The following is a 12,403-nucleotide window of genomic DNA, read 5'->3' as shown; positions in this document are numbered from 1 at the left end:
TTTTTCTTTTTCTTTTTCTTTTTCTTTTTCTTTTTCTTTTTCTTTTTCTTTTTCTTTTTCTTTTTCTTTTTCTTTTTCTTTTTCTTTTTTCTTTTTCTTTTTCTTTTTTCTTTTTCTTTTTCTTTTTCTTTTTCTTTTTTCTTTTTCTTTTTCTTTTTCTTTTTTCTTTTCCTTTCTTTTAATTACCTCAGTTGTATCAGTTGTATGAGCCTTCGGCTGAAGTTTTTAATCCTTTTGATTCTTTCTTCTTTCCTTCACTCTAGATCTCAGTAAAGCTACGCTTACTGTCCAGTGAATAATTAGTACTTCAGCAGAAAGAGCAATGTCTCAATGCAGGTTGGAACCCCTGGCATGACATTCTGCAGTTGAAATTTCTTCCTTCCATTCAAACTCTTTACTCTTCATCTCTTCGTGCTTCCCTTTTTTTTTTTTTGTTTTGTTTTTTTTTTGGTTTTTTTTTGTTAGGAAACCAAAAGTGCATGTGTTAGCCTTCACAAGGAAGTGAGCAGTGTGCATGTTCTTCAGGCCTTATCTGTGTATGAACAGCGTTGCTATTATGCCCTACAGAACCAGTCCTGTCCCATGCCGAGTTAGGAGAGGCTATACTAGAGTAGTTTTGATTGGACTAAATTTATTTCAGAGGTCATATGGAAAGCTCTGGGTGGGGAACAGTAATTACATTTTATATTTAAAAATATATATAAATATTGAGAAATGTGGTGAGACTCTTAAATTTACATTTCTAGAAATTGCATGTCTATGTATTATCCCTAACTTTCTTTACAGTAACCTGATAAGTTACACTTCATTTTACCTATTTATTTCTCTCCAAGGACCTCTATGCTATTAGCTAGGTAACAGAAGAATACTTTTAATGAGTGCACATGTGCAGAATAATCGTTCAAACTCCAATGCATGGTACTTAGGTCAGGAATTTCCCAAGCTGAATGCATGGTTTCATGGCACACACATCTGTTAATGCTAAAATTGTATTCCATTAAAAAATAAACAATGGGGAAATTGTTCCTTAATCTTTCAGTATTATTAATACTCATGTCTTCCTCCGTGAAGAAAATTTTTTAAAAGTCACATTATTTTTCAATGAGGAAGAGAATCCGCATATGGAATTAGAGCGTAGATTGTTTTCTAGTGGGATTTAGAAATGAAGGCATGCTTCATGTGATATGATGAGATGGTTTTGGATCTGCTCTGAAAGCTGGACACTCAAAAGTTCATGGGGCCAGGTGGATTGCCCCACAGAGTGCTGAGGGAGTTGGCAGATGTGGTTGCCAAGCCGCTCCCCATCATCCTTCGACAGTCCTGGCTAACCGGGTATGTCCCGGTGGACTGGAGACTGGCAAATGTGATGCCCATCTTCAAAAAGGGCCGGAAAAATGATCCTGGTAGCTACAGACCTATCAGTCTCACCTTGGTACCAGGGAAGGTTATGGAGCCATCATGGATCAATTAAAGGTCAACCAGGGGATCAGATCCAGTCAGCATGGGTTTATGAATGGTTTATGAATGATCCTGCTTGAGAAACCTGATTTCATTCTATGACAAGGTGACCCGCTTAGTGGATGAAGGTAAGACTGTCAATGTGGTGTACCTGGACTTCAGTAGAGCCTTTGACACTGTCCCCCACAGCGTCCTCATGGAGAAGCTGGCTGCCCACGGTTTGGATGGGCGTACGCTCTGCTGGGTGAAACACTGGCTGCATGGACAGGCCCAGAGAATTGTGGTCAATGGAGTTAAATCCAGTTGGTGGCCAGTCATGAGTGGTGTCCCTCAGGGCTTGGTACTGGGGCCGCTCCTATTCAACATCTTTATCAGTGATCTTGATGAAGGGATTGAGTGCACCCTCAGTAAGTTTGCAGATGACATCAAGTTGGGAGGGAGTGTATATCTATCTCCAGATGGCTCTACAGAGGGACCTGGATAGACTGGATTGATGGGCCAAGGTAAACTGTATGAGTTTCAATAGGGCCAAGTGTCGGGTCCTGTGCTTTGGTCACAACAACCCCAGGTAACCCTACAGGCCTAGGGAGGAGTGGCTGGAAAGCTGCCTGACAGAAAGGGACCTTGGTGTGCTGACGGACAGTTGGCTGAGTATGAGCCAGCCGTCTGCCCAAGTGGCCAAGAAGGCCAATGGCATCCTAGCATGGATCAGGAATGGTGTGGAGAGCAGGACTAGGGAAGTCATCCTGCCCCTGTACTCGGCACTGGTGAGGCCCCGCCTTGAGTACTGTGTTCAGTTTTGGGCACCTCAGTACAGAAAGGACACTGAGGTGCTGGAGCAGGTCCAAAGAAGGGCAACAAGGCTGGGGAAGGGCTTGGAGAATATGCCGTACAAGGAAAGACTAAAGGAACTGGGGCTGTTTAGTCTGGGGAAGAGGAGGCTGAGGGGAGACCTTATTGCTCTCTTCAAATGCCTGAGAGGTGATTGCAGCGAGAGAGGGGTTGGCCTCTTCTCACTGGTGACAGGTGACAGGATGAGGGGAAATGGCCTCAAGTTGCACCAGGTATAGGTTGGATATCAGGAAAAAGTTCTTTACAGAAAGGGTTGTTAAGCACTGGAACAGGCTCCCCAGGGAGGTGGTTGAGTCACCATCCCTGAATGTGTTTAAAAACCATTTGGATGTGATGCTCAGGGACATGATCTAGTGGTGGGTTGTTAGTGCAGTATGGTGAGGTTGCAGTTGGGACTTGATGATCTTGAAGTTCTTTTCCAACCTGAGCAATTCTGTGATTCTAAGATTCTATGATAATTGTTTGCCTTAAAGTGTCCCCTGCCTAAAGGTGGAAACCATAGATCCCCTGGGGTTTATATTTATTCTCTCTTCATCTGCTAAAAAATGACTAGAATTTTCCTAAATACAAAGTGTCTTACAGACTCTTCAGGACCAGGCCTGTAAAACACCATTCAGATCCACCTTTATGTCTTTCTAAGTCTTTCAGAAATACCACTCTCTTTCTCTGAAGGACAAGTATATGTCTTAGAATCTTAACCTAATTCACAGACTTCCATTCTAAATAAAATATTCATTCATTTTTCCATAATTTCCTTCAAAGGAACATAAACACGTTTAAGGGTTCATCCTCATGTCACTCCATAAAAAGTGGTATAAGGTATAAAGGTATAAACATATGCCTTTAGTTCTCAATTCAGTATTCTAATTTTCTGTTCCATACTTGAAAAGATTACAGGAATATGGTAAGATCTGTCCTTGGTTACTGAAGGCTTCCAAACCTGCGTGGTGATGACTTCCAGATTTCAGCACACAATGATTCTTCACATTATACTTTTCCTACAGATAGTTCATTTGATCAAAGGTAAGTGCACGTTTTGTTCTAATCCTAATTTGAGTTAAATGATATTATGATTTCCAGAGCTACTGGATTTATCTAGAATTTTTAAAAAGAAAAAAAATGCACCAATATATTTGTGAGTTTTCATATGGGATTATATATAGATTTACTGACTTCCGTGACTGTTCTTCGGGGAGCTTCCTTCCTTCCTCTGTTTGGCTTATTCCTCAGCTCAGCTGGCCCTGCTACTTAATCAGGCTGAGAAACCCAGATTTCCTTGGTTATTGCCCACTTCTGAGTGATGGAGTAGGACAGAAAGATCCTTAAAGGTCCATTAGTAATTTTTCCAGTAAAAATCAAAAATAAATATTTTTCATAAATGACCATATTTCAACAAGTAGATTATATTTGAAATGAAATCTGCTTGCTGTGGTGTGTTTCATCTCTAAATGCAGCTACCCAAGTGAAAATATAATGGGAGTCTGATATTAGGTAGACATCATCTTGCCTTTTGAGTTAAAGCTTTGCAAAATGAGTTTATCTTTCTGCATGATAGACATGTCATTTCTGCCTCTGAATCTGCTTTCAAACCAAGCTCAATATTTCCAGTAACACTTCCCCGAGGTTACACTGCATTCTGAGTAAATAAGCGTTGGGGCTGAAGAATGGCAGAGGACAAAAGAGTCTTTCAAAACTGACATAGAATCATAGAATCATAGAATGGCTTGGGTTGGAAGGGATCTTAAAGCCCATCCAGTTCCAACCCCCTGCCATGGGCTGGTTGTGACCTACTAGGTCAGGATGGCCATCCAAACTGTCCTTAAGTAACTTCACAATCTCTGTGGACAGTAATTCACCACCTGCTCACTGAAAAATTTTCCCCTTGGCATCTAATTGAAATCTCGCAGCTTTTAGTTAATAGACACTTTCCAGTGTCCTATCACTATCAGACTATGTAAAAAGTCAGTCTCCCTTCTGTTTATAAGCTCCCTTTAAGTGCTGGTAGGCTGCAATGAGGTCACCAAGGAGCTTTTTCTTTTCAAGGCAGACATGACCAGCTCTCAGCCTGTCTTTTTATAAGAGGTGCTCTTATGGGCCTCTTCCTGACTCACTCCAACAGCTCCATATCTTTCTTATGCTGGGGGTCCCAGGCTTGGATGCGGTACTCCATTTGAGGCCTCACAAGGGAAAAGTAGAGGGGGACAATACCTGTCCTCTCCTTGTTGCCACTCCTCTGTCAATGCAGCCTAGAACACAATTGGCCTCCAGGGCTGCTGATTTCCCATCCACCAGAACCCTCCAGTCCTTAACATAACAGGATTTCCTTCTCTCCATTTGTCTCGTCACATCATCCATGATTTTACAGTAGGAAATTATGGAACTTGCTCTTCAGATAACATCCTGATCCACAGCATTTTCTGATACGCTGATTTTATCAGAACAGGAGACCTACATTCACAAATCTGACATTACTGCTTCCTATACAAAGTGCATCTACAACAGGCACCATTTACATCTCTCTCTTCTTGCAGGCCAGATTAGAATAATACCTTCTTATGATCCTGTGGTTGGAGTCATTGGAAAAGGAGTCATCCTGCCCTGCCAGCTGGAAGCTAAGACAGTCACGAAGGGACTTCTTGTTCAGTGGATATTTACTGGAAAATCCCCAAACATAGAAGTGACTACCTATGATGGAAAAAATCCACAAAATCCAGTCAGGGAGGATAAGGCATACCTGGGCCGGACAAACATCTTTCAGAGTGAAGTTAATAAGGGAAACTTATCCCTTCACCTGAAAAATGTCATGACCTCTGATAAAGGGAAATACATTTGCAGTGTCTCTTTGGAGAACTGGTATGATGAAGTGATGGTTGACCTGGATGTGGCAGGTGAGTGGATTGTCAGGTGTTTTTTACTTCTTCAGTGCAGTTGTGTATCATTGGTAAGGACTATGGGGTACTGTTAGCCATGTGGAAGACAAGCCTTCACGCTGTTAGGCCACCTTTACGGACATCAAAAATATCTTTTTGACATTGTCTTACACCTGAGTATGAGAATGTGTAACGGGAGCAGAGCTTAATGTAGCAGTAAAGGAAGCCTATTCCTGTAGTGGTGACGCAACTGTAGATTGAGTGAGAGGGTATTTTGTATTTTAACCCATTTTTCTTGCTTTAGCTTACACATGATTATTTTCATCCAGTATACCAACTTCAATCTCTTAATGGTGCCATCCAAATTTATTTTAGTAGGAAATGTCCTGTCTTTGAAATGTTACGATCTTTTTTTTATTATTATTACTTCAAACTATTTATGAAGATGTCAAAAATGTCTGGAAAAATATGTTCTTATGAAGAATATAGAAGACATGTGGCATACAAGCAACCATATCTGTTCAACTCACAAATTGTGTTTGTAGACAACTCTGACTTAAGACCATCCCAACACACACTGTTCAGTCAGAGAATATGTCATTGCCAGTTCTTATTTTTCCTTTTCTATAGCTCAAGGTGATGAGTCTGCAGTTGTCCTGGATGGTCATGTGGGTCAGGGCATTGGCCTCAACTGCAAGTCACAGGGATGGTTTCCACAGCCTGACGTAATTTGGATGGACAGCAAAGGACAGACACGGAAGGAGAAAGCCATCACACAAAGCACAAAGACATCTTTGGGTCTTTTTGATGTTGTCAGTTCCATGACCCTCGAACCAGGATCTGACATGGAAGTCTCCTGCAGAATAATCAATGATCTCCTCAACACAGCATGTGAATCTCGAGTCCTGATTTCAGGTAAGTGACCTTCAGGGCTGATATTTGTGAGGATCAGTTTGCAGGCTGCAATCCATCATCTCTCCAATTTCCCTGGAGAGAATCTGTACAGCCAGCTATGGCATAAATGACAAGAGCTGAGACGGATAATGTAATAAGAAGCACCAGTAAAATTTCATATTACTTGTTAAGTTCAGGATGCAAGTTCAGGAAAGGGGACGATGCCAGTAGGAAATGATGAATGTCAGCTCCCAACCCTTTCTCTTCCTGACAACAAAAAGATTACTCAGTGCTTCAGCAAGTGCCTTCCTCCCATATGGATATTAATTTCAAAAGTAAAGCAGAGGGATCCTTTTTTTTCCATCTGAAATACCACTATAGATGATTTTTCTTTTCCAAAAACTTAATCGATAAGGAAAGTAGTCACTATAATGTTCTCAAGTGGATCAGTCAACACATTTTTCTTACTTAAAGGTGGCTTCTGCTACATAGAGATCTTATAGCTCTCTATAACTACCTGAAGGGAGGTTGTAGTGAGCTGGGGGTCAGCCTCTTCTCTCTTGTAACTAGTGACAGGACGAGGGGGAATGGCTTCAAGTTGCGCCAGGGGAGATTTAGGCTGGACAGTAGGAAACAATACTTTTCTGAAAGAGTGGTCAGGCGCTGGAACGGGCTGCCCAGGGAGGTGGTTGAGTCACTGTCCCTGGAGGTGTTCAAGAAACGTTTAGATATATCATTGAGAGAAATGGTTTAGTGGGGTTATTGGTGGTAGGTGGATGGTTGGACTAGGTGATCTTGTAGGTCTCTTCCAACCTAGCTAATTCTATGATTCTATGATTCTATATCTCTGGCAATTGATCTAGCAAAGCAACATGGAGAATTGAAGGGCACCTACAACTGTCACAAGTGGCAAGAAGAGGCCAAAAGTGAAACGTTACAGCAAAAGTGATAGCATTAAATCTATATGCTTTAGACACCAGACATGCACTAGCTCTTTCACAAGCATTCATTAAAAATAACACTTTATATATTTCACAGATGTCTTCTTTCCATCCACTTCACCTTGGATGCCTGCCTTCCTTGTAATTTCATGTTGCACTGTGGCTGTTATTGCTGCTATAGTCTATAAGCTGAAAAGTAAGTAGTTCCACCTACAACTGCTGATATGGAAGTTACAACCACACTGCAAAATGCAGTTAATGCAAATTTAAGTGGCATTTCAACATCAGTATGAGAAAGAAACAGACGGGAACAAGATGCAGAGAAAAAAAGAGATAGAAATGTGAGGACGGTATGTGTGTGAATGCACAAGACACACAGAATATGAGTTTCATTTCTAGAAGACTGGACTTTTGAAAGAAAAATCATTTTGAGATTATATGATGTTTATTCTCAATTCTCTGAGCCTTGGGGAAAATAATGAAAATTCTTCTTCTTTTTCCAGTTCATTATACAAGAAGACAAAAAGAAGGTGAGTAAGGAGGAAGCTAAATATAAACAAAAAAACTATGTTGGGAGAATGGTGTTTATTTTTGAGTTAGATACAATCTCAGAAGCAGTTTCTTGAATACAGGGCTGACATTAATGCTGCCATAATTAATATTGAAGTCTGTCACTTCTGCCATGCACAAAGATGAAGCATGTCTTTCGGATGTTGACAAGCTGAGGACCACTGTTTACATTCAGCTGGGGAGTTTTGCTTCCAGCACTCACAGGAAGATCTATTTCTCAACACAGATAAACTGTTCTCCCCAGTGCCAAAATAAAGTCATCAGTTTCTATTGCTCCGTAGGCAAGACAAAACTGTGCTCACTCAGCTGGTATCAGAAACAAGAATTAATTGTATGCTGATGGGCTAATGAATCCAATTCAGAGAATTTTTCATTTATCTGACTGTCTACTTGTGTCAAGAAGTTCTCCCTGCCCATAATATTTCTCCAGATAGGAGGTAATAGCAGGGCTTCTTTGGCAAATGCCTGACTATAGTCCTGTTCCAGTCGCCCATTTTTCGTCAGGTATTTATTTCTAAGATGCTCTGCTACTGAAATACTCTCCTCTAAAGATGACTTAGTTGCTCTGCAGAACTCATGGGTTCAGCTTGCACTGAGCATTTCTGGTCTTTTGAATCATTTTTAATGTTTTGAGATGGTGAATTTTTAAGTGAATATTTAGTATTACAATTTTTGTTTTCTGTTGTTTTATTCTTAGAAACACTGCTGGACAAACTGAAAAAAGGTAAATACTCCCTGTCTTCTATAATGAGATGTGTTTAAAGAGAGAACAGATTTAAACTATATGAGAAAGTTATTAGTGGGGAGAAGAGCTGGTGGGAGGGACGGTGTGTGGGTTTCCTGCTGGTAATCGAAGGGACATGAAAAGTAAGAAGATGAGATTGAGACATTCAATGAGTAGGTGCCTTAAACGAGCCACATGAATGTCATTTCATCTCTCCAACTGGTTGTGAAATTGTGTGCTGAGGTACCAAGTTGTCATTTGGCTTCCCAATTCCCCATGCAGCATATCCTTCTTTCCTTCAAAGGATTGATTAGACTAATCACTGTTGGTCCTAAGTTAAAATATTTATGGAGAAAATAGCATTCAGAACAAAGAGTAATATTTCTACAATTTCTTTCAGACAAAGATTCTTTGGAGAAAGAGTTAGGTAAGAATATGGTTTTGATCACACTTCTGGTGCTTCATGTATGCAAGCTATTTCCATCCCCAATAGAGCAAATGAGATGTCAAACATTTTGATATGAACTTCTTCTGGATGCGACTGTTCCCTTTATCAAATGTTACTGTGACCTGTGATGATCTTTGATTACAAATGCAAAGATTCAAAATATTCCCATGATCCATTTTCCATGACTGTGTGGGAGATTTTGTTATTGAGGGCAATGGCATAATTTTAAAGCATATCCAATCATCCTTTGAACTTCTAGAAAACAACTACCTGTTCAGGTCAGTAATATTTGCTTTTTCTTTTGTTGTCATTTTCCTTCTTTACTTGCTGTCTGTTGGTCAACTTAGACACACATGAGACGACATTCGTTGGAGGTAAATAAATTCTGCAAGCAAGACAGATTTGATGCAAACTTGGACATAAATGAGAAAGAAAAATCAGCTATTTCATTAAAAATCATGACAGCTTATTCCTAGTTTAATGGTTATTTCTTCCATTACATGGTTATTTCTTCTATTTCATTTTCAATCACTGCATAGATTATTATTTAGCATGGCAGTACTTCTAAGAGTCTTGTGATATTTTGTTTCTCTCTTTAATCCTTTGACTTTGAGTACTGAAGGCCATAGTAGAGTTTCTTGAAGCTCTAGCATACCACTCCTGGGCTTTCTCATTTCTTGGGCAAACCTTTAAAATATGATTGACGATAATTGCACGGCTAATTTTGTAGGAGACTTCATTTCACTGTTCTCACAGTAACAGAATTATTGGTATCACATCCCAACTCCAGATCATTATCTCCTTGAGATTTCTTTTCACTTATTAAAGCCTTTATTTTGCAGAAAACTCTGGAATAAAACATCGCCTTGGTAAGAGAATATCTTCTGCAAGTTTTACTCTTGTGAACCTTACAAAAAATACGGCGAGTGTTCAAAATCAGCATGACAAAGCCATACGTGAAGATGAAGGGATTGCACAGACCTCATCACAGTTCAGCTCTCTTGCCTCCTTCAATACAGATGTGAAGAGGCATGCTGTAAGATTTCCCCAAACTGTGAATAATCCTTCTTGACAGAAGCTGCTATACCTAAATCTAGAACAGATCTACAGACACCCAGAAGGTGTTCTGAGTTGTTTCATTACAAAAAGATGTGGTGGTAGTGGTGGATGAAAAGCTGGACATGACCAGCCATGTGCCCTCACAGCCCAGGAAGCCAACCGTACCCTGGGTTGCATCAAAAGAAGCGTGTCCAGCAGGGCGAGGGAGGGGATCCTGCCCCTCTGCTCTGCGCTGGAGAGGCCTCACCTGGAATAGTGCGTCCACATGTGGAGTCCTCAGTTCAGGAGGGATGTAGAGCTGTTGGAGTGCATCCAAAGAAGGGCTACTAAAATGATCCACAGAACACCTCTACTATGAGGACAGGATGAGAGAGCTGGGGATGTTCAGCCTGAAGACTAAAAGGCTGTGAGGTGACCAGATGGTGGCCTTTCAGTAACAAAAAGGGAGCTACCGGAAAGAAGACAACAGACTCTTTAGCAGGGTCTGTGGTGATAGAGCAAGGGGAAAAGGCTTCAAGATCAGGGAAGGTAGATTAGGGTTAGATATAAGGAAAAAATCTTCTACAGTGAGGGTGAGGTGGGACTGGAACACATTACCTAGTGTTGTGATTGATGCCTCATCCCTGGAGACTTTCAAGGTGAGACTGGATCAGGCTCTGGGCAACCTGATCTAGCTGTGGTGTCCCACTTCATTGTAGGGGAGTTGGACTTAATGACCTTCAGATGTCCCTTCCAACTCTAAGGATTCTATGATTCTAAATGATATCTACCTGAATCATGGGAATGACAGCAGAGAAGGAATTCACGTCCTCCACTCAGCCCAGTTGGCCTACTCAGCATCCGCTAAAATGCTCACTAAATGCAAGCAAGTGGAGGCCTCATCTAGAGGCCCACTTTGTGACCTTCACCTTGCAAAAAAAAAAGCCTCCAAAATTGAAACTGCACAAATTTAACAAGTCCTAGTATTTATGTGTTGCATAGCTTGGAGTTCTATGGTCTGGATTTGTTAAAAACTGATTTGTTGGAAAATTGAACCACAACTCAGAAATGATTATAGGTGTTATTAACCAAAACATCCTTCCAACAAAATAAATTTTAATAATTAGAAAATCTTTTTCTTTCAGATGCACTAGAACATGAGTTGGGTAAGTAGTTTGGAAGTTTTAATTTCTTGGAGTATGTACTGCTGCTTTAGAAAAAGTCAGGCACTGGGATGAATCTCAGTGCTGACAATAACTGCACATCAGAACGCAACAGAAGACAGGCTGACAAGTACCTAACCTCACTTATGATTCACAAATCCCTTCTTTCTCTTTCCCTTCTGCAGATTTCTGGAAAGCTCAGGAGAAGGCAGGTAAGCAGACAGGAGAAAGGGTGGGAAAATGATGTATTTCTCTGACCAAATTCTCCAGAAATGGCAATGCCATGGTCTTAGAGATCAGCCTGCTGGGCAGCAGTCACAGGAATAAGCCTTCTCCTGGCTAGTCTAAAACAAAATGAGGCTTGCATGTGGATATTGGATTACTAATTTTGAAGTGTGCTGGGAGTGGGAGAATCACCTGGAATTGCTCGCATGAGAGAGTACCATGGCTAAGACACCTCCAAGAGACCTGTCAGTGACTGTTGCTTGCGGTGTTCTCAGGGGGAAAGGTTTCAATACTTCGTCAAATTAAGCCAGGACTGCTCAGATCCTCAAATACTTCAATCCATCTCCCCCCGAAGACAGTGGTCCCTGAAACATTCTGTTCATTGGATCATTCTCATTTTCCCCTCCAGTTCCCATTTCTCTGTACCCTGAATGCCGACTCCTCCAGCTCCAAGTGCCAGGGCCTCCAGATGTTGAGGACAATGCATGTGAACCTGCTGGCCTAAGCAGTGCCTCCACAGTCCCTGTCCTGGTGGCAAAGGATGGGTTTTCAGCTGGGAAACACTACTGGGAAGTTGAGGTGGGCCAGCAGCTGGACTGGGTGCTGGGGGTCATGAGGCAGAAAGGGAAAGAAGAGGAGCAAGGGACCCTTGCTGGGGACGACTACTGGGCTCTGCACAGATCTCGGGGAGAGATTTTCTCTATCAAGGGAAACAGCAGACTTGAGAAGAAGGATATGAATTACTCAGTGATTGGTGTGCTTCTGGACTTGGAGGAAGCACAAATCTACTTTTATGGAACAGAGCAGGGGAGCCAAATGTTGAGAATCCCTATAAGCCTCAGAAAAGAATCTGCAGAAGAGTTTTACCCTTTTCTATCAAAAGGGGAAGGGAGATTCAAGCCCGTTTGCCATCAAAATATTCCTGTTCCATTAAAGGAACCATAAAAAGCATAGAGAATTGAATAGGCGAAGACTGTTTTGTCAGCAGTAGAATGGAAAAATTACGAACAAACATCTGCCAAATGTAAAAATAAACAAGAAAGAAAGATGCAGTTGAGAAAGGCACAATATTCTAGTAAGGATAAAATAACCAGCTAGTGTAAATAAGATTGGGGTCAGATTCAGAAAACCCTTGTTAGTTGTTTGAGTTCTTGTTACAGAAGAGCAATGTCTCAAGTGTACAACAACAGATTCAGTTGCCTGAAGAGACAATTGTAGTT

The 12,403-nt window shown here is 41.1% G+C and overlaps 1 protein-coding gene across 1 annotated transcript in view; it reads left to right on the top strand.

Annotated features, from left to right (window-relative positions):
- The window catches only part of LOC110390978, a 24,419-nt gene extending 12,291 nt beyond the window's left edge, over nt 1-12,128 (top strand). Inside the window, exons 12-16 of the mRNA XM_021382611.1 lie at nt 1,217-1,403; nt 4,842-5,198; nt 5,811-6,095; nt 11,144-11,170; nt 11,593-12,128. Coding sequence (XP_021238286.1) covers nt 1,217-1,403; nt 4,842-5,198; nt 5,811-6,095; nt 11,144-11,170; nt 11,593-12,128 — 1,392 coding nt within the window. The remainder of the gene's footprint in view (nt 1-1,216; nt 1,404-4,841; nt 5,199-5,810; nt 6,096-11,143; nt 11,171-11,592) is intronic.
- The last annotated feature ends 275 nt before the right edge of the window (nt 12,129-12,403 follow it).

Source organism: Numida meleagris, unplaced genomic scaffold (genome assembly GCF_002078875.1).
Source record: "Numida meleagris isolate 19003 breed g44 Domestic line unplaced genomic scaffold, NumMel1.0 unplaced_Scaffold261, whole genome shotgun sequence".
In the NCBI taxonomy this organism is placed as follows: domain Eukaryota; kingdom Metazoa; phylum Chordata; class Aves; order Galliformes; family Numididae; genus Numida; species Numida meleagris.
The sequence above is the reverse complement of the archived record's forward strand: the minus strand, read 5'-3'. Positions and strand labels throughout refer to the sequence as shown.